General features: G+C 51.1%; 1 protein-coding gene across 11 annotated transcripts in view; it reads right to left on the minus strand.

Moving 5' to 3' along the window:
- Positions 1 to 12,187: 12,187 nt before the first annotated feature.
- Positions 12,188 to 20,610, minus strand: part of Csnk1e (casein kinase 1 epsilon) — a 36,109-nt gene continuing 27,686 nt past the window's right edge. For 9 of the 11 annotated variants that reach the window (XM_074084477.1, XM_074084479.1, XM_074084481.1 and 6 more), the window contains 7 exons: positions 20,277 to 20,447; positions 19,576 to 19,724; positions 16,320 to 16,380; positions 15,285 to 15,477; positions 15,043 to 15,182; positions 14,299 to 14,363; positions 12,188 to 13,432 (listed from right to left, as the gene is read on the minus strand). In XM_074084477.1, the coding sequence (XP_073940578.1) occupies positions 14,347 to 14,363; positions 15,043 to 15,182; positions 15,285 to 15,477; positions 16,320 to 16,380; positions 19,576 to 19,724; positions 20,277 to 20,447 (731 nt within the window). In that variant the 3' untranslated portion in view covers positions 12,188 to 13,432; positions 14,299 to 14,346. The other 2 variants (XM_074084485.1, XM_074084487.1) reach the window with 2 other exon arrangements.

Below are 20,610 nucleotides of genomic sequence, written 5' to 3' on the forward strand. Positions count from 1 at the left end.
GTCCCGGCGCGCATGCGTACTAGGTGCGCCGCCAGGGAGGGCGGGGCAGAGAGCGCACGGCTGAGATCACTCAACCGGCCTTAAAGGGGCCGCTCTGCAAAGCCCTGGCGGCTTTGGGGGAGGAGGGAGCGACCTTGTTCTGCAGCTCCAAACCCACTGGCCAAGACCATCTCCCTAGAGCCACTGAAGTCCCGCCCACTCAGACATTCCTGGGGCTCAGAGACTGAGCCTCGGGCTACAAACTCTGTGCCTGCCACTGGCTAGCTGGCTAGTGCTTCACTTCTCTGAACTCTGATTTCCATTTGAGCCTGTTTTGAAGGTGAAACAAAATATAGTGTCCACTGTGTGGAGGATACATGTGGAATTGTGAAATAAACGTACACTGAGTGCTGTGTGAAGTTACAGGAGGTGAAAGCACAAAAAGAGGCTTTTTCTTCCCACTCTGTAACAGGTACTTAGAAGCTGCTTTTGCTGAAAAACACTGACTCCTCACTTGGGCCTGCAAATACCCAAAGGGGAACAAAAACAGGATAAAAACTTGGCTTCTCCATCTTTGCTCAGAGTTGTTCTCTCTTGTAGTAACTTTTCAGCCACCTTGGAATCCAGGAAGGACAGGACAGATGGATAAAGCATCCACTGACAGAAGTTAAGGCACCGCCTGGCAGGAGGCAATGACTTATTGTAACAAGGTCCTGCCTGACCAACCCTGAGAGAATGAGCAACTGGACCACCTCTGGCCACCAAGCCACACCTGTGACCTGGGCTGTAATAATCACGCACACCTCTCTCCCATGCCCCAGTTCTTCCTCTACTTAAACCCAAAGTGCTAGTCTTTACATGGAAGACTGTCTGAGTGCTGACTTTGCCTCTTCTGCAGTGGGCCAGCCCAGGCCACGTAAATCTCCATCCTGTGCTTTTTACCACTACTCTTCTCTTTATTTGGCATATTGTTGGGAGTGACAGGACCTCGAGAGTTGGGCCTGAGACCTAGAGCTCCTGTTACAACTTCACTTAGCAGCATTTTGTTCCCACCTGGCCTCACCCTACACAGCCTACCTAGTCAGATTCTGCAGGGAACATTTCATCCACCTGACCCATTTCTGTTTGCCATGTCCATATCTTACCGAATTAATTGAAAAGCATAAAATGTAAGCACATTCTGGGCTGATGAACTCAAGCTCCCCAAGTTTCTTTAAATCTCCAGCTTGGGAAATTGGAGTTTTGAACCCCAGGCCCAAACTCCTGACATGGTCCCACATGTCAAGTCCAGTTACTGCAAATAGAGACATGGATGGTGAAGGCAGAGAAAGGAGGTATATTACACAGTTCGAGACATGCTGTGGGAAGAGGCAGAGTAAGCACTCAGGCCATCTTCAGCCATCTTCAGGGTACAGACTGAGCTTCAGCTTTAAATAGACAAAGAATTAGGGCATGGGACAAAAAGTACGCATAGTTAAACAGTCCTAGTCACAGGCGTGGCCTTATTCTTCAGGGGTTCCAGAGAAGTCAGTTATCCAGAGTCACTGTTGCCTGGCAGGTAGTCCATCCTGAAGGGCTCTACTGTTGGGGGTAGTTTCTGTCCCTTGTCATGAAAATGCTATCAGTCTGTCTTTCCTGGAATCTAAAATGATTGCAAAATGACTGCAAAGAGAATGACTTAGAGCAAAGAAAACTATAAAATGAAAGAGAGGTGCCTTTTCTCCTACTTTTAGTTAACTGTGGGCCTGAGTAAGAAGTCTGTGCTTGCCAGCACCAGTAGTTCACACTAGCTACTCAGGAAGCAGAGATCAGGAGGATTGAGGTTCAAAGCCAGCCCAGGCAAATAGTTTGAGAGACCCTATCTCAAAAATACCCATCATGAAAAGGGCTGGTGGAGTAGCTCAAGGTGAAGGCCCTGAGTTCAAGCCCAGTACTGAAAGAAAGTCTGTGCTTTTCAGCAAAAACAGTTCAAGCATCTCTTACATTCAGACTTCCCAAACTTGGGCTGACAGAGTGCCTGCTTAGCAAGCATGAGGCCCTGAGTTCAAAATTCAGTATCAAAAAAAAAAAAAAAGGCAGACTCCCCAAACTGTCTAACTGCAGGTCCAAGCCTCCTCCCTTACCTACATGCATGCAAACCTGCATCTCATGCACCCCCCCCCATCAGCTGTGGGCAACTCCATCCTTCCAGTCCCTAGGCCAGACAGAACTCCTGGAGTTATCTTTCAATCTTTCTCCTCCTTCCCCTACCCGCTTAGGCAGGCAGGAATCCTGTTGCCTCTATCTGCAAACTATACCCAGACTCTGAGTCTTCCACCCCACCCCCAAGGCCACCACTGTCCAGGTTCTGCCTAGGATAATTGAAGGCTCTTCTAACCCAGCTCCTTTATTCCAGTCTTGCCCTCTGCTCTGGTCCAAGTCAATGTGGGAATCAGAGGAATTCTTTAAAATCTAAATCAGCAGTAGAGCGCTTGCCTAGCATGCTGGAGGCCCTGGGTACCTAAGTCAAACCATGGCATTTTGCTCAGGATTCACTGAGTAGTTTTTCTTTTTAAATGCAGTACTGGGGTTTGACGTCAGAACCTCACACTTGCTAGGCAAGCACTCTACCACTTGAGCCACACCACCACCACCCCCTCCCTTTTTTTTTTTTTGTGCTGGGTATTTTCTAGATAGGATTTCATGAACTTATTTTCTCTGGTTGGTTTCAAACTGTGATCCACCTGATCTCTGCCTCATGAAAATTTCATTCTAAATAGAAGCCAAAGTCCTTCCAAGTCTCCACAAATCCTTGACGTGTCGAACCTCATCTTCTACACTTTCTTATCCCCACACAGATTCCTTGCTGTCATCCTCTGCTGGGATTGCCTTCCCCCCAGACATCTGCGTGGCCCCTCCCTCCCCTTCTTCAAGGATTTGCTCAAATCCCTACCATAGTCAAATTGCCAAAACTCATATGCACTCTAAATTTGCCCTTCACTATGCTCTATTTTCCCAGTAACATTCCATTTCTTTCATATTATATGGTTTCCCATTTTACGACTTGTCTTCTTCAAGGAGCTGGTGAGTTCTATGAGGACAGAGATTTTTGTCCTTTTTGTTTCCTGATGTAACCTCAAATACTTAGCACAGAGGCTGGCATAGTGAAGGTTTGCAAAAGGTTTTTGTAACGACAGCCTGCAAAAAGTGCAAAGGGAACAAACACATAGCCAAGTCCTATAGAAAAGTTCCCTCCCAGCCCAGGTGTGAAGTCCCTCAGGCTGAGAACCAGGAGTATTGATTGCCTTGTAATTATTTGTTCAGGCTTCCGAGTACCCAACCCCTCCAGGGCAAAGTCCTTATCCAACTGTCTTCCTATCTACAGGGTTTACAAATGAGACTCAATCTGATAGCCTCTGTCCCTTCCGGAGCTTTCAGGCCAAACCACACCCAAATCCAGTTCTTAGCCCCTGCTCCTCCAGGCACTTATGGATCTCAACTTACAGAGGCCCCAGCCTGGCAGAGGCAGGTGGTGGGTATTTTTAGGCATGAGTTGCCAGAAAGGGGCTCAAAGACAGAAAGTCACCTAGTCTGGTGACATGGCAGGTTAGCAGGTGGCACTGGGAGCCCTAGATGGTTGCTTGCTCCTTATTGAGAGTTAAAAGCCCCCCTCAAGGTCTTTGCCCAGGCTGCCCTAAATGAAATAAACATGTATCCCCTCCCTGTCACATGCAGCAGCCCCTCCGTCCTTTCTATTCAAGTTCAAAGTGTCGGTTCACCTCTGTCCTATCTCTCTCCTGGCCTGTGCCCACCACCCTGGCACAGGGCACCTTATAGTTTCCCAATCACCTTTCTCCTTGATGCCTGACCACTCAGGAAACAGCCAGCTTCCTTCAAGGACCAAAGCAGATACCAGCTCTTGGCTTCTTTGGCAGGGCAGCATTTTGGTTTGGTTTTTGGTGCTGTTGATGGAACTCAGGGTCTTTCACATCCAAAATATGACCTCTACCCCCGAGCTACACCCCACCTTCCCCTGTTCTGTTCTAATTAGTTTCTCCCTAAGAAAAAATTGGAAATAACCTGAAAGTCATTGGAGAGTGGCAAAGAATGGTGATCCATACAATGGTATTTTACACAGATATTAAAATCATTTCTATAAGACACATGCCTAGTCATTCCCATGGAGAAAAATGATGTGGAATAAAATTGGATTAAAAAGGTAGGATTAAATTCATGTGACAGCCTGGTTTGAACTCTGTAAAACACAAATGCTTAGAGAAAAGATTGGGACAAAAGATGACATTGGTTAGCCAAGTGGCACGGTTCTGGGCCACTTCTTTTTTTGTTTCTATTTTCTAAAATGTTTGCAAAGGCATGTATATTTTTCAACTAAAAAAATAGTTATAAACTTTTTTTAAAAAGCTATTTAAAGAAATGCTCCATTGTTCTGCTTGTTTTCTCCTCACTGTGAATCACAAGTTGTCTGAATGTATCTGTCTCCCCGACCAGACTGAGGCTGTTAATGGAGTAAGGACTCAAGGCTGGATTTCTCTCTTCATTCTCCCATGCCCAGATCCGTAAATCAGACAAAAAGCCTGCCCCTCTGCTGGGTGCCAACTATGGAAGGGAACCCTGGCTGTGTCCCAGAAGTTGCTGACTGGTGACAGTTCTATTACGTGCTGGTTTGAAGTGTTGCAGGCCAGTGTTGAGGGTCCTTGTCTTCACAGGCCAGGGAACTGGCTCGTGAGGCAGCTGAAAGATGAGTCAAAGCCGGTGTATAAAGTAGGATTTATTAGAGAAAGGAAAGGCTACACCTAGAGCAGTCCTGTGGCAGATCTATCAGACCCTGTATCTCCTCTTCAGGGTGCAGGAATGCAGGTTTGCAACTCCTTCTCAGGATGCAGGAATCATAGCACTCTCCATGGGGGATGGGATACTCACTCATCTGCCTTAGGTCTCTAGACCCAACAGTTCCATGTCCAAGGAGGGAGAAAGGAGGCCTAAGCCCAATGTCATATCCATTGCCCTCTCCCAGCCTCTGGCAGGGAAGGGTGGAAGAAACAGCAGAGGCCTCAGGGATGCAACTGATGAGTGACCCAAAGCCCAGAAATTTACCTGAAGACTCAGCGTCTCTACCTGACACTCTCTCTCTCTTTCATTTGCCCTCATTCCCAGCTGGCCGTTCACCCCGTGGCAGAGACAGTAACTCTTTCCCAAGAATTCCAAAGCATGTCCCAGGATTGCATCAGATTGGTTTTAGTTTGTGATACAGTCCCCATCTCAGAACCAATCATTGTGCATCCATTGGCGAGGCCTGGATCATGACCCTATCCTGGAGACAGTGGGTGGAGTCAGCTCTTATGAGCCACAAGCACTGAAGGGGGGTGAGTCCCTAAAGGACAACTGAGGTGCCATGAGCACCACTGAGGAAAAATGCTGGAGAGGAAAACACCTCCGATGTTCTATAGCTCAAGAACTTTCAGTGGCTCTCCAAGGTGACTTTAGTCCCAGGATGGCCAAAGTGTGACCTCACTCATAGTACAGAGAGAAGGAACAGCCATCAGCATAGGATGACTCTTTGGAGACCTACCTACCTAACCACCTGGTTCAAATCCCAGCTGTACACTAACAGGTTATAAGCCAAACCTGTTAAGCCTCACTAAACCTCTGTTTCCTCATCTGTAAAATGGAATTAACACCAGAACCATCCTTTTGGGGCCAGTGTAGAAGTTAGATTAAATGAAAACACTGGTAAGGCTGTTAGCAGAGGTCCTGGCACATTATAGGCGCTCAGTAAGTGTTGCTTCTGGGACTCAGGATGCAGTTCAATGATAAACTGCTTGTCTAGCATGCGCCATGCCCTGGGTTCCATCCCCAGCCCTCCAAAAAAGGAGGGAAGGTTCTGATATCTACAACAACAAGCAGAGTAAGGTCTTTCCTGGGTTTAGGGGCATGACTCAAGAGGCAGAGTACCTGCACAGAAAGCATCATTGAGTTCAAATCCCTGTATTGCCAAAAATAAAGAAGGCCTTTCCTGAAAATCTTGTTTAGAAGTAAAAACATAAACAGGCCTCATGGGCTAATTTTGAAACAAAATGGCCCCAACACTGCCACCAATGGTTCCATTTTCAGCAGCTGCCTTTAGCTTTTTAATTTTTTGTTTATTGTTGTTTGTTTGTGTGGTACTGGGGCTTGAACTCAGGATCTTTACCTTTTTGTGAAGGGTTTTTTGAGATAGAGTCTCACAAACTATTTGTCCAGGCTGACTTTGAACTGCAATCCACCTGATGTCTGCCTCCTGAGTAACTAGGATTACAGGCATAAGCCACCGGTACCCCACCAGCAGTTGCCTTTTGTCAAGTACCAGCCTAAACACACTCTGACTCACACTCTTCCTCTCTTTTCTTTGCCCAAATTCCTATCTCTCCTTCAGAGTCCTGATAAAACTTGAGTCCCCCTAAGTATGTCATTAAGTGGAAAAAAGAGAATGTCACCCAGGATAAGACTCACTGATGCAAATATATGCATGTGATTTTAAGTGTAGGAAATGTCTAAAAGTCAGGAGACTGTGATTGTCAGACTTTTCATTGCCGTGACAAATACCTGAGAGAAACAACTTAAAAGAGGAAAAACTTATTTTATCTCACAGTTTCTGAGGTTTCATTCCATTCATGGTCACTGGGCCCTATTATATGGCCTGTGGTGAGGCTGAGAGGGCACAGGGAAGAAATGCCGCTGACCTCATGGTGGTAGGGAATTAGAGGGGAAGACAGGAAGGGGTCAGGAACAAGATATACCCTTCAAAGATACCCCTAGTGATCTACTTCTTCCAACCAAGCCCCACCTCCTGGTTTCCACCATCTCCCAATGCCATCAAATTATGAATCCGTCAGCCAGGCATGGTAGTGCGTGCCTGTGATCTGAGAACTTGGGAGGCTAAGGCAGGAGGATCAGGAGCTCGAGGCCAGCCTGGGCTACATGGTAAATTTTAGGCCAGCCTCAGCTATATAGCAAGACCCTATCTCAAAACAAAACAAAACAACCAACCAACCAACCAAATAAATACTGAGTCCATCAATGGCTTAATCCATTGATTAGGTCAGGCCCTTATGATCCAATCACCTCTCAAAAATTGATTCTGCAACTAGGGATCAAGCCTTCAACACATGAGCCTTTTTAGGGACACTGCATATTCAAACCACAAAGAGGGACCAAAAGGACTAGAGCTTGCCCTTCTTTGTGTCCCCAGAACCTGACTTACAGGGGCTGGCATCAGTGACCTCTTCAGGCATCTTCATCCCAATGATTGTATTGAGCTTTTGCTATGGGCAAGGCAATGCAACAAAGTGCTTTGTTATCTCAGCAAGCAACAGTGACTGCCATTTAGCAGATGAGGAAACCAAGGCACAGGGAGGCAATGTGACTTGGCCAAGGTCACCCTGAGTTACCTAGCACACAGCAAGCCCCATGGATGTTTGTGAAATGATCCCAGAACCCACCTCCTCCAACCTCGTGGGAATCAGCAAGAGAAAATGCTTGCAATGTCATGAAGTCTTTCCTGTTTGGGTAGCGTCATTCCTGGGGGACGCCATCTGGGGTGCGTGTGTGAGTGAATCAGGGATGCGACCAGTGATGATTTATAGGTTGTTGACTTGGAGACCAGGAGAGAAATGTCCTTTCTGTCTCTCCCAGTGGCACACATACTTGTACCTCCAGTGCAGGTGAGGTGAGCCTTTGCTTCAAACTTCCGTAGCCAGCAAAGCTGGCGAGGTGAGATGAGGCCAGCCACATGCCAAAAAAAAGCTGTCCAGTGACACTGTTTCTTAGTTTCTTAGCTAGGAACATGTTTCAGTTTCATTTTACAAAATCCCAGGCTGTCAGCCAGGAACACTGCCTTCAGGAGAGGGAGGTCCCCTGCAGGTCAGGGGCCTGCAGGGAGCTTGGGGCTGGTCCTGGGTTTTCTCAAGGAGGATTTAATGAGAGGGGAGAGGAGGGGAAGAAGCAAGAGGTTCTAAGAGCTGCAGAGGCTTGTTAGGCCCTCTGCCTGCCCTGGGTAAACCTGGATGGGATAGCTTCAAAGGGAGGGGTGGGGTGCACCTGAATCACAGATGCTTTGAAGATGCTGGATGAAAGGCCTTGGGAGATATAATTAGCTGAGAAGCATTCTCTAAAGTGTAGGGAAGGAGCCCAGGCTGCTGTCTGCCAGAATCCTTGGTAGGGGTCTCCAGTAAGGCCTCCTTAAAGGGGCAGGGTTGCCTCCCTGTAGCCCCAGGGCTGAGCCCTCTGCTCACCTCACCCTAGCAGCTGTCTGAACTGCCTTCTCATCCCATCAGCCCTTCTTTGGCCTCCAAGACACTTGCAGGTACATTGACCCTCCTAACACTTCCTCCCAGCCGTTGACCAACCCTAGGCTCAGGCTTCCTCTTTCTGCTTCTCTTGAGGTCAGGCCTCCTTCTCCCTCCCTGTCCTCACAAAACCCATGACAGATCTCAGAAGAGTGTGTGCAGGGCCAGGGTGGGGGATGGAGAGAAAAGTGAATGGGAAAGAGCAGGAGGGGAACTGGCTGGAGTGTTGATGCCACCTATCTTCATCCTGGTGCTGGCCACACAGATGTACAAACAGGTACTTAGGACATACACATTTTTTGTACAGAAATTATAATGCAGCTTTAAAATAAAGGACCTGGGAGAACTAGTCAGCTGAGAACTCTTTTTTGCCAGCCTCACCCCTCCTACAGCTGTTACTTTGAACCCTTTGGTGACCCTTCCTGATGTCTCCCCTTCCCTCCTGTATCCTGCCCCTCCCCTGGCTGCTGGCCCCTCATTGGCTTGTAATGAAATGCTCCTCCCCCACCTGACCACTTCCTAGCTTCTTCTGTGTTGGGGGATGGGAGGTGAGGGGGAGCCTCCTGGCTTCCTCTCTCCCAGAATGCCAACAGTTCAATTCTTGCCTTCTACCTGGTTTATGACCACAGCTCCCTTGTCCTTCTCCTTTCTCTTCCTCCTGGCCACCAGATTTTCATTCAAGTGCACATCTCCTTGCCCCCTCCCCTAATCCTTGTCCCACCTTGCAGGTGCTGGGCTGATGAAGTCAGGTGAGTGAGCACTGAAGTGGCTGGGCTGAGGAGAATGACAATGCCTGGTTCCCAATTTATAGATGAGGGAACCAGGGCTCAAGGATGGTGAACTGCTTGCAGGTAAGGAGTAGAACCTTCTGGATCCATGCCCACTTCGGCAGAATCTGGTCCCTGCCTCCTCCAGCCTCAGCTGCAGTGGACTGCTTGATCCTCCCCACCTCCTTCCACTTGGAACTCCCTCTGGGCCTTTGCACGTGGGAGTTCTCTACTGGGAATGTCCTTCTCCACCTCACCCCCAGCAAACTCCTACTCCCATTTCAAGGCTCAGGTCAAATATCTCTGAAACACCTTCCTGGACACCAGACACCTTCCCTTTTTCCTTTGTTCCTAGTTGACACTTGGATTGGGAAGAGTCATTTGTTGACCTGACTCATTTTCCTGAGAGGTTCTGAGCCCCTGGAAGCCAAAACTCACACCTCAGTTAGACAAGTGTAGGTACCACTAGTGAGCGAGTTTGAGACACCTGGCTAGAGTGGAGTGTAAGAGTGTGGACTGTGGGACTAGGAGATCTTTTCTGTGCCTCAGTTTTCTCATCTATACAATGGGAATCAAAGCACGCTAACCTCATTGCATTGTCACCAGCAAAGTCCTCCACGAACTCAGCCCTACGTCCGTCCAATCATGGTTTTCCAATCCCGACAACCCTGGGAAGTAGACATCTTCACTCCCACTTTTCACAAGAGGAAACAGACCCAGTGTCCAAAGAGCCCACGTGGGCCAGTTGGCCTCCAAATGTCCAGTGTCACAGAGGAGCCCACATGGATCTCCAAAAGTCAACCCTGTACTCCCCATTCCTCACCCCTGCACTCTGTTCTACTACTGCCTGGCATGCAAACACCCTTGGCATCACACAAGAGGTCAGTGGTTTGTGGTCTGAGTGAAAATGACTCACCAGGTGGTATGATTGCCTTCTCTGGTCTGGGCAAAACTTCCTGACAATTGTTTGGAGTATATGATAAACTGTTTAGGTGATCCATCCTGGTCACCCTTAAGGCCTTGGCTTAATGTCACTTCCTTAATGTCAGCCACAGCCCCATCCCACACACATTGACTCTCTGGGGAAATGCAGGAAGATAAATTAGAAACTAGGGAAAAGAATGAAGAGGGACAGGGTGACTTGGGAAGCAGGACTCTGATTATAGCTTTGTTGTTTTGAGACAGGGTCTTGTTATGTAGCCCAGACTGACCTTGAAATTGCAATACTCCTGCTTCAGCCTCTCAGAGTACTGGAATTATAGGCACGCACCACCACACCTGGCTTTGATTACAGCTTTCTGTCTTTTCTGATTTTCATATATGTAAACACCTCACATTCAAAAAATAAAATTAAACCAAATTTTGTGTGTGAGTATTAACCCTTTACGGAAATCGATGAAATAAACACACAGAGTAAAGAATGACTTCAGAGCCAAGTGCAGGTGGGTCTAGCTACCTGGAAAGCAGAAATCAGGAGTTCCATGGTTTGAAGCCAGCCTGGGCAATGTCAGGGTATGACAATATCTGGAGTAAGATGTATGCTAAGAACAAGAAAAAAGTATTTTTAAGTTTGTTCCTCCATAGGTTAAATTTTGGTAGTGATACAATTATTTTAGCTGGGTACCAGTGGCTTGTGCCTGCAATCCTACCTACTCAGGAGACAGAAATCAGGAGGATCATGGTTCGAAGTCAGCCTGGGCAAATAGTTGTGAGACCCTATCTTGAAAAAACCCTTCACAAAAAAAAAAGTGGGGGGAGGGGGTTGGTGGAGTGGCTCAACATGTAGGGCCTGAGTTCAAACCCCAGAACCACAAAAAAAGAAAAGAACTATATATATGTACACACACTTATTTGTGGGCTACAGACAATAAGTAAACACATTAGTGTCATTTGGAGCTACAGTTTTCAGATAAAAAGATGGACAGGGACAGGTTAGTTCCCACAGGGCCATATTGGCAACTCTGGACTATGTGCTCTGAGGTGTGGCAGGGAAGGGTGGGGCTGGGGCTCCCTGCTGCTTTTCCCCAGCACCTCATTCAGTAAGTGTGGGTTGACCAACTGACCACTGGCTCCCCACTCACCGTCACCCAGCCTGGGCTGATCTTGCTAACCACTCCGGGGCCCAGTGGGGCTCTGTGGCTTTGGGTAACACACTCTGATCCTTGATGCTTGTGAATATAAGGACTCACATTTCCCTAAACCACACACATGGGGGACCAGCAGGAGACCCTCTTCCAGGTCCATGAGCCAGGCTGTGGGGTCACATGATCTTCAACTGCTAGCTCTGGGAGGGACTCTGAGGGATGCCCAGGACTCTAAAATGCCTGAGAGGAGCCTCCTAGAGCCAACCACCCAACCCTCCCAGGGCTCAACAGTCACCACATCGCTCTGCTCCCTCTGGATGAAACCTGCCAACAGTGGCTCCTGGGCTAATGAAAAGTAGGAGACTGAGGTAGGAGGATCATGAGTTCAAGACCAGCCTGGGCTACATAGTGAGACCACCTCAAACAAGTAAAAGTGCGTCGTGCTGGGTAAATGCAGTGGTAAACACAGTCCTTTGCAAGCTGGGGAGACAAAGGCAGGGAAGGCTGAGCGTGGCCCTTTATCAGGGCTAGACTGAAAGAACTCCCAGAGTCTCCCAGAGTCACCCAGAGCACAGCCCACCCTGGAGCCTAACTCCAAGACTGTCTCTCCTGGAGTTCTGTCATCAGTGATGAGAAGGAGAGTATGACCTCCCAGGTGAGACAGCGTGGGCTCAAATTCTGGCTCTGTCATCAGAGCTGTGGCCCTGGACCATTCTTGTGGGAAGGCAGGACTGTGGAGAGACCCTAAATGGCAGGCCTCTGGTGTGGGTGACACAATGTGGTAAGGAGTCTAGAACCTTCCTTTGAGGTCTGGACCTCACGGGCACAGCTGGAGTGCAAACTCTTAGCCCACCCAACACTCGTGAATCAAGAGGCTGCACTTTCACAAGACCCCCAGGTGCCACCTGTGTACACTGGAATTCTTAAAGCCCCTGATGTACCAAGCAATGTGAGATGACAGTGGCCCAGCCACACCTGCCTCCTGAGGGTGAGGGCTTGTTCTTGGCTCCTGGCAAAATCCACTTTCACATCAGCTGGTGAAAAGCCCAAGGGCAAAGAGGTGGACAAAGGCCTGCCCACGTCACTTTATCCTTTTCTACTTTATTACTTCAAATTAACAACCACGATAAAGCTCAAAAAAGTCCAATATTTACACAGGAAAAAAGTACAAAATTCCCCCCAAAGTTCTTCAGTATTTTTTTTTTCAGTTTTTTAAATTACAAAGTAATAAAAAGCTTTGCTCTTTAATTTAAAAAAAAAAAGGAAAAGGGGAGAACAGAGGTAAATAAATTAGGAAATACACACATGGAGAAAACAAACAAAAATAAAGAAAGAAAAAAACCAGGTGTTAAGTAGGAAGGATGGAGAAATCCAACACTTAGCCCTGACCCTAGGCTCTTCCTCAGAAAAGCAGGGCCCAGAGAGAGAGGGGGACCCCAGGTTAACAGTAGGACCAAGGGAGTAATTGATAGCTCAGGCCAAATGCTATCTGGGAGCAGTCTCCATGGACTCTGCCCGAAGACCAGGAATGGAAGATGGGCTGTCACAGGCTGGTATTTGGGGACAGGTGGTGGTGAGGACCCTATACCATGAGGGATGTACAGAGCACTGTCCACCCCCATCTCCTTTTTAGGGGGATGAGAACAGAAATTTGGCCTGGTAGGTAGGGCAGGGCACCTGCTGCTCTGGGAAAGACAGGGCAAACATGTACACGCACACAAGGCATCACTGGCACCACCTCACAGGCCACCCGCTCAAGGTCTTCACAGAGAAGTGAAGGAGGGACCTGAACGCACAGGGGGATGTTGGGAAAGCTCACAGCCGCTGTCATCTCAGAGGCGCTGAGGACTGTGCGTGTCTCCTTGGATCAAGGCTCATGAAACCCAATGGGACTTGTCTTCGACTGGCCAAACCAGCTCTAGACATGAGCTCCTCCTCACCCAGTGGCTGCATCTCCAACTTGGAGAGGGCTCCTCCCCTTGGCAAGTGGTGGGAACAGGTGGCTGGGTGGGGCCTTCACATCTGGCTCACGAGACCTGGCATCATCAGGGGAGTGTTTGGCAGCCTGAAGGTTGGGAGCAGTGGGCAAGGCAAGGGGATGGGGATCCTTGGTGCCAAGGGCATCCCATCTTTGCCATTGGAAAATAAATCAAAGAAAAAAATCCATCGTCGATTTTCTGCTGGGTTTTTTTTTTTTCTTTTTGTTCATTTGAGCGTTTTGGTTTTTTTTTTCCATCATTTTTTGTTGTGTTTTTTAAAAGAAAATACAGTGAAGACACTAGAATGAGGAAGAAAGAAGACAGATTAGGTGCCCAGTCGCCTCTGTCTACCCGTCAGCTCCTGTCTCCTTGTCCTGGAGGTCATCCATCTTAGCGCCCAGAGTGTGGCTCAAGGCTCTGCCCAGACACCTGTTCAGCACACAGTAGGTGTGCCACTGTCCTGTAACTGGAACAAAATCTCCCTCTTCTATCCTGGTGGGTGGCCACTCTGGCCACACATCTGCAAGCCTTGCCATGGAAAGACTGGCTCCTGGGCCTGTGGCCTGAGGTCTGACATAAGAAAGCTGTCCCACACCCCAGCTCTGTCTGAGGGTAAATTCTGCAGTGACTCATGCTCAGGGTGTCCTGGTGTGAGCCAAGTCCCTTGAAGGGTGAACTACTGCCTACTGCTATACACATGCCCCAAGGAGCTTGCATCGCCAACCACCACACATGTGAAGAGTCCCCAGCCCCTTCCCAAAGCCAGACCACTGCAGAGTCCCTCCACACTGCCTCAAGACCTCAAGTCAGCCTGACTCTGCTCCCCTGGCCACAGGACCTCTCCTGGGCTGCAGAGGCTACTACAGGATTTGTACAAATGAACTTGTTTACCAGCCCACACACTGAGGTGGGCTTTGGAAAGGGAGGACTGGCCCGAGGTTTCTAGGAGAGTTAATGCATACAGGGCCAAGACTGAGCAAAGGAAGCCTCAGTCCCATGTCAGGCTGACTCTGAGGTCTTAAGGTCCTTTGAGAAGCCTTGGTTTGAGAGGTACATGGTTCTATCTGCCACTTCCTCCACCCTGTCCACCACACACTGGCCTCCTCCTGGGCTCTTGGTGTTTCAGACCTGGCCAGGCTGGGCTGCCTCTACAGGCGTCACTCACCTAACGAAACACTGGTCCGATGGTGGCTCTCCTCACTTCCCAAGATGGTCAAACGGCACGCTTGTCTTCAAGGAGTGGGCAGAGAGGTAAGTGACGAGGCAAGTGCCTAAGCTACTAGCATCACATGGGCAAACCTCTCCCCACCAGTTCCTCACACTAAGGGAAGGGTGTGTATGTGGGCCTAGTGACCCTAGATGTCCCTTCTCTGCCCAGGGAGGCAGAGAAGGCTCCAGGCCACACCCAAGTCAATGGAGGCAAGATGTGGACAGAACTCCTGTCCACCTCTGTCAGGCCCCCTTTCCAATTTTCCTAGTCCCAGTAGGGCCGAGAGGTGGCCACCAGACAGGTCCTCTCCCATTCCCCATCCCGCGCTCTTGCCAGTGCTGACAGGGAGCACCGGGGGCTTACTGAATGACAGCGACTGTGTATTAGCACCTTGTCTTTGAGTCCCCTGCTGCTTAACCAGGCTGGGCCCAAGCAGTGAGGGCTGGATCCCAGGGCTACCACTTGCTGGGGCAAATGACTTCTCTGGGCTCAGTTTCCAGCTTTGCTCCATGAAATGGGGCTAATTAGACCCCGGGACTAACTGAAGCCAAATAACAGCCCCACTGAAGGAGCCTGTTCTAAGATGACAGAGTCAGGGTGAGGACAGAACAGTGCAAAGAGGCTGGTTTCAAACCTGGGGTTCCAGCTCTGCCATAGACCAAGAGGGGATGAGATGGGGATGAGGCAAGGGCCACTCACCTGTGAGGCTGAAATCCGGGAGACCTCTTGCCGCCCAGTGAGATCTGATGAGGAGACGTTGGCAGGAGCGCCGCGGTGCAGCCTCATGCTCACCTTCCTCTCCCGGTCGGCCCGTGAGATCGCTCTGGGAGAAGTATTGCCTGGAGGAAGGGAGGCCAGGGAGCCACCCTCAGTGTGGGCACAAGAGGACCCCCTGGCCCTCCTGAGTCCAGCCCACAGGAGGACTGGAGGACTATACTGACCAGCTTGCTGGATGCGGGAGCATGGGGTAGAAGCCACAGGCTCGGCTGCACTGCGGAGCCGGTTGGCAGTGGCTCCCGTGGGTGGGCCAGGGGGCAGGGCCCGGGTTGCAGATCCCCGCAGTTGCCCCATTCTCTCCTCTCGCTCGTGTTCTCGCCTCTCCCGGTCCACGTCCTCGGGGTTCCGGGCTGCACCCTGCAGGGACGCATGAGGAGATCTGGTCAGCCCTGTGAGGCCAAGGTGCTCAGTGCCTCAACATCCTCACAGGCCGGAACAGGGAGGGAGGCTAGGTGAGCATCTCAAGAACCTTCTGGCCAGCCTCCTTCCCACAGAGCAAGAATCCACAACCCAAGAGCACAAGAGATGACCCTTGATCAAAGTGCAGAGAAACAAAGTCACAAGACACCCAGAGGAGGTAGAAGGTAGGATGGAGAAACAGAGGAAGTTGTCTGCCCTGGCCTCATGGCTGGAGTTGGGGCCAGAGAGCTGATACCCCCAGGATGACCAAGCACACCTCTTGTCTCTCCCAATCTGGGCCCTCTTTGTGCTAAGAGCCCTCAGCTGCTTGAGTTTTCCAAACCTAATAGAGAAGGCATTCAGAGGCCCACATCCAGGTGCTTGCAAAGTGTGGAGGGTGTCCAGAGAGAAAAGCACAGGCTGAGTTAGCACTTGTGAAGGCAGGGCTAAGACTTCACCCAGGTTCTCTAAGTGCCCAGTCAGGGGCTCTCTTCACCAGAGGGCAGTCCTTCCTGAGCTACCAGACTCATCCATGGCTCCTGGCTGGCACTGTGGGGCTGCAACCAGGAGGCCCAGGGAATCCAGGCAAATGCCACTGGCTTTGGAGCAGGAGCTCGGGTAGCTGAGAAGCTGGGCTGAATGCCCCCAAGGAGGAAAGACCCAGCAGGCAAGGCTAAAGAAGAAGGATGCCATGAGCCACCAGGGGCCCTGCCCTCTAGCCACTGCTTCCCCCAGTGCAGGATGAAGGGAGAAAGGCCCAGGGAGGAACATGGCATGGAAGCAGCACCAAGCTGCATTACCTAGCTGGTCCTGGGGCCATCCGCAGGGAAGGGCAGGGGGCTGGCGTGAAGGGGGCTGCATCTGTGGAGGAGAGAGCTGTGGGCTAAGTTGGGGGCCTGCTCCTGGGCCATGGGGTATGGGCAACCCCGTCTTTCCCAGAAACTGGCTGAGAAGGCCCTGCTGCCCTGGAGAAATGGGCTGAGGAAGGTCTGGGGGATGTGGCTGGGATCAAAACAACCTCTGAATCCTAGTGGGGAGGTGTACCAATTCATTGCTGGCACTTGGCTCCTTGCTGGGTTCTGCTCTGAGGCAGGCTCTGCAGTCAGAAGCTGGGCCAACAGTCTTATCCTTATCTGGCCTGATCACAGAGCCTCATGACCAGTTACAGCAGAGCTGGGGTTTGAATCCAGGCCCTGACACCTAGTCCCATTCTGCACCCCAAGAGGATGCTGCCCAGAGAGACTGCCTTTGCAGAAACCTCCCCAGTCCTCCCACCCAGAAGCCCACCAGAAAGGCTTGGGAAAACTGTGACTCCCCCCAACTTCCTCACAGGCTGGCCAGAACCACAGCCCCATGGAAAAGAAACAAGAACTGTGGCACCTACTGTTCCTTCTGTGGGCAGGGGTGAACTGACTCAGCAAGGCAGGAATCATTTCGTCCCTTGTTGGGGAAACTGAGGCTCAGCTAAATGATTTGTCCAGAGGTGCAGTGCTCTGTAGCCAGTAGCTGACTGTGCAGCTGGAGCTCCAGCCCTCAGTAACCCCAGCAGGTTTGGGTCACTGTTAGCCCCAAAAGGGTTACTCACCATGTTTGCATCCGACCCAAGCGACGCATCAAGAAATGCAAGCCAGGGAGTTTTTTTGGTCTTTATTTTCCCACAAGAAAATACAAAAGATCGATATCAAAGTCATATGGACCTCTGTCCTTGGCTGTGTGGAGCTTCCTCCTGGCCATCTGGTTGGACCTCAGAACATAAGTTTCTGTAGGTGCTGAGAGTAGTAGCATCACGAGTTTTAGGCACCTGAGAATTCCAGTGCTGCAATGCTGAACATGGAGAGGCCACTCCAAGGTCAAGGCCAATATCCTTCCCACGGAGAGTCCACAGACCGCAGTGCCCAGCATGGAGTCTGTCTGCTGGGAAATGCTGGTGATGACTTCTTGCGGGATGGGTGAGAGGGCCTGACCTTGAGCTGAGGGCTGTGACATCACCCTACATGTTCTACAGATGCTCCTGCTGTTGGTGTCATGATGGTGACGGGGTCAGACATGGGTGGAGGATGAGGCTGTCAGCACCTTTGCCTGGCTTCAGACTCCAGAGCCAAAGGACCCCAAGGAGGGGGGGTCAGAGTGCCAGCAATGGGGTGAGGAGGGCGCACCTAGCCTGGCCGAAGATCTTGTCGGCAGGACACTCCCACGAGGGACATCCAAAGCAACTGTCCACAGAACTTTCTGGGATGACAAATGTTCACACCTGCCTTGCTGGATGTGGCAGCCACTAGACATTCACTTGTAGCTCCTGAGAACTTGAAATGTGGCGAACATGGCTGAGGAACTATAGTTTCCGTTTTGATTCACTTGTGTTAAAGGTTAGCACCACATTGCCAGTAGCTACTATAGTGGATGACACAGGTATAGGGAATGCAAAACCCATTCTTGAAGCTGCACTGAGCCAAAGGGATAAGCCCATCACAGACCTGGACCCAGGGATGCTCTTCTATAGTGAGTGTCTAGTGCCCAGGGTCTTGAGCAATACTCTGTGATGAGGAGTTGGCCCCAATGGCCAGGTTCTCGACCACACTCCAAGCTGGAAAGTGTTCTACTGCCCACCTCTCACCCCTACCAAGGAGGGCCCAGAGGCCTCTCCCTAAGGTCCCTGGCTTTTGAGACCCCCTCTTTCTCTGCCTGATCTCTGTTGCCTGCCTTAAAGAACAGGACCAGGCCATTGACTGGGACCCAGAGAGAAGAGCCCGAGACCAATGTGCCAATTTCAGCACCCAGTTGGACGAGGTCTCAGTCCTCAGCATCTAATGGAGTGGGCCAAGGGCCACCTTGTGAAAAGAGATGCATACCAGGATGCAGCATAGGGATGCATTTAATGAGTTCAGGTTCGATATAGAGGCCACCACCAAGGTCTGGTCCTGGTGCCTGTGCCCACAGGGGCCCTCCTAGGCAGAGGCCATGCTCCATTCTTCAGACTTGTCCTGGCTCTCAAGCAGCTGGTTCATTCCTGAGAATCCCTTGCAGGGCCTTTTCTGTCACACCCTTTCCACTGAAGAGCCACCTCTCGGGAACAGGGTACCACTCCCACCATCCCAAGGGATGCTTCCTCAGGCCTGGCTCTGATGGCTCAGGCACACCTCATTATGTCAGAACTGGGGCCCTGGAGTCCAGAGCACAGGCCAGAAGTTTTGAGGGGGCAGCTCTTCAACCTCCTCTGCCTCCTCCATGGGCCTATCTGGGGGGCCTTGGGTGCCCAGGGGCGCCGGGCACCTGGAAAGAACAGAGAGAGCACAGCTGTGGCTCAGCCTTCATGTTTGCTGGTCAAGTAGCAAATCCTGGAAGGGGCAGGCTTTGTAGGGTCCTTACCAGTATGTGGGTGAGCACATGGGCCCAGCGCACGGCCAGGGGTGGGGGCAGGGCGGTGCCATAGCTTCACGGTCACGGGCCTGAGCCTGGCTGGAGGAAGCCCCCTTTTCCAGAAGAGATGTGAAACAAGATACACAATTTCACGGATTCCAGAGCTCCAGACCCGGCTGGCCAATGCTCATCCCCACCCCACCCCCAGGATGCTTAAAAGAGGGAGATAGAATAACTGCCTAGCAAGACCCAGGGTCCCATGACCAAGAAGAAAGAAGCCACTGTGGATGGGTCCAGACTGGCCAGGGGGGCCTCAGTGAAGGTGGCCGCCTGATATGAGCAGAACAAGAGGAGCAGGATGGTGCAGGCAGCGGCAATCAGGGCAGCAGGTGGACCTACCCGTGCCAACCATGCCCCACCACAGGCACTCAAGAGGAACTTGAGGCGGGGCTGGGTCCTCCCTGACCTGGAAGGAGGTTGTACCCTGCCTGAACCCTGTCCCCCATGGTGGCACATGCTGTCTGCATGGATGCGGCTGGAGAGGAGGGCATCTGGGACACCAGCAAGATCACTTGCACTGTCCAGCTCATACCTCCTGTTTACCGGGAGCCCTGCCTGCCACCAGGTCACCGTGGCCTTATGAGTCAGGGCCTTCCCAGTCCAGTCCCCCAAGCCCGCCTCAGTATCCAGGTGACTCACGAATTTGAGCATGTTCCAGTCAAAGACGTAGTCGTAGGAGAAGCCCTGGCGGTGGAAGAGGTTGCGGAAGAGCTGGCGCAGGTAAGAGTAGTCAGGCTTGTCGTCAAACCGCAGGGAGCGGCAGAAGTTGAGGTATGTTGAGAATTCGGCTAGTGGGGGGGGTCACAGAGGACAGAGGAGGCCACCGTGAGGCCCATGTTCCCAGGGCCCCTAGCAGTCACTACTGTCCTAGCCACCCACTGTCCCTACAAATACTTTCAACCAAAGAAGGGGCAGGATGAAGAAAGAACAGAACTACATCCTCCGGCCTGTGAGAAAGTCAGCCGCCTGTGAGCAAAGCCACTTCCAACAGCACTCTGGAAGAGCCAAGCTCACGATCCTCCACCTGCTCTGACGAAGCATTCTGGGGTCATGGAGACCAGGGCAACAGGACACTCATGGTCCCGCCATGGCCTAAGCTACAGAAAGGAAGCTTTTGCTTCCTCCTCAAATGGTCTGTGTCAGGAGATAGCCATCAGGAGATATGGCAAAAGTGTGGGCTGGGGACATTTGGTATGTAGCAGCATGGCCTAGGGAGTCCAAGTCTCCCCACCAGTGCTGTGGAGCAATAGAGAGCCAAGGGTCACGGTAACCACATCTGGGCTTGGGGTAGCCTCATCCTGCCCATAGAAAGAGGACCCCCCCCCCACTAGACTACTCACAGGGGTAGCCTTTGCAAAGAACCTCGATGGGCGTCGACATCTTCTTCTCACTGATCCGCTCATACTTCTGGCGCTTGGTGGCCGCTTTGAGGCCCTGCCAGGGCAGGGAGCCCAGGTTGAAGTACATGAGTACATAGCCCAGACTCTCCAGGTCATCTCGACGGCTTTGCTCTGCAGAGTTGGAGGCGAGGTGAGGGACAGGTCCACTTAGGCCCCTGGCTCCTCCTTAGCCTGTGTTCTTCACCATACACCTAGCATTCCCCAGCTCCCTAAAACCCTGTTATAAACAACCCTGTCCACCTCCTCCTACAGAGGACCCAAGGCGGTGCTTTCT

Source organism: Castor canadensis, chromosome 8 (assembly GCF_047511655.1).
Source record: "Castor canadensis chromosome 8, mCasCan1.hap1v2, whole genome shotgun sequence".
In the NCBI taxonomy this organism is placed as follows: domain Eukaryota; kingdom Metazoa; phylum Chordata; class Mammalia; order Rodentia; family Castoridae; genus Castor; species Castor canadensis.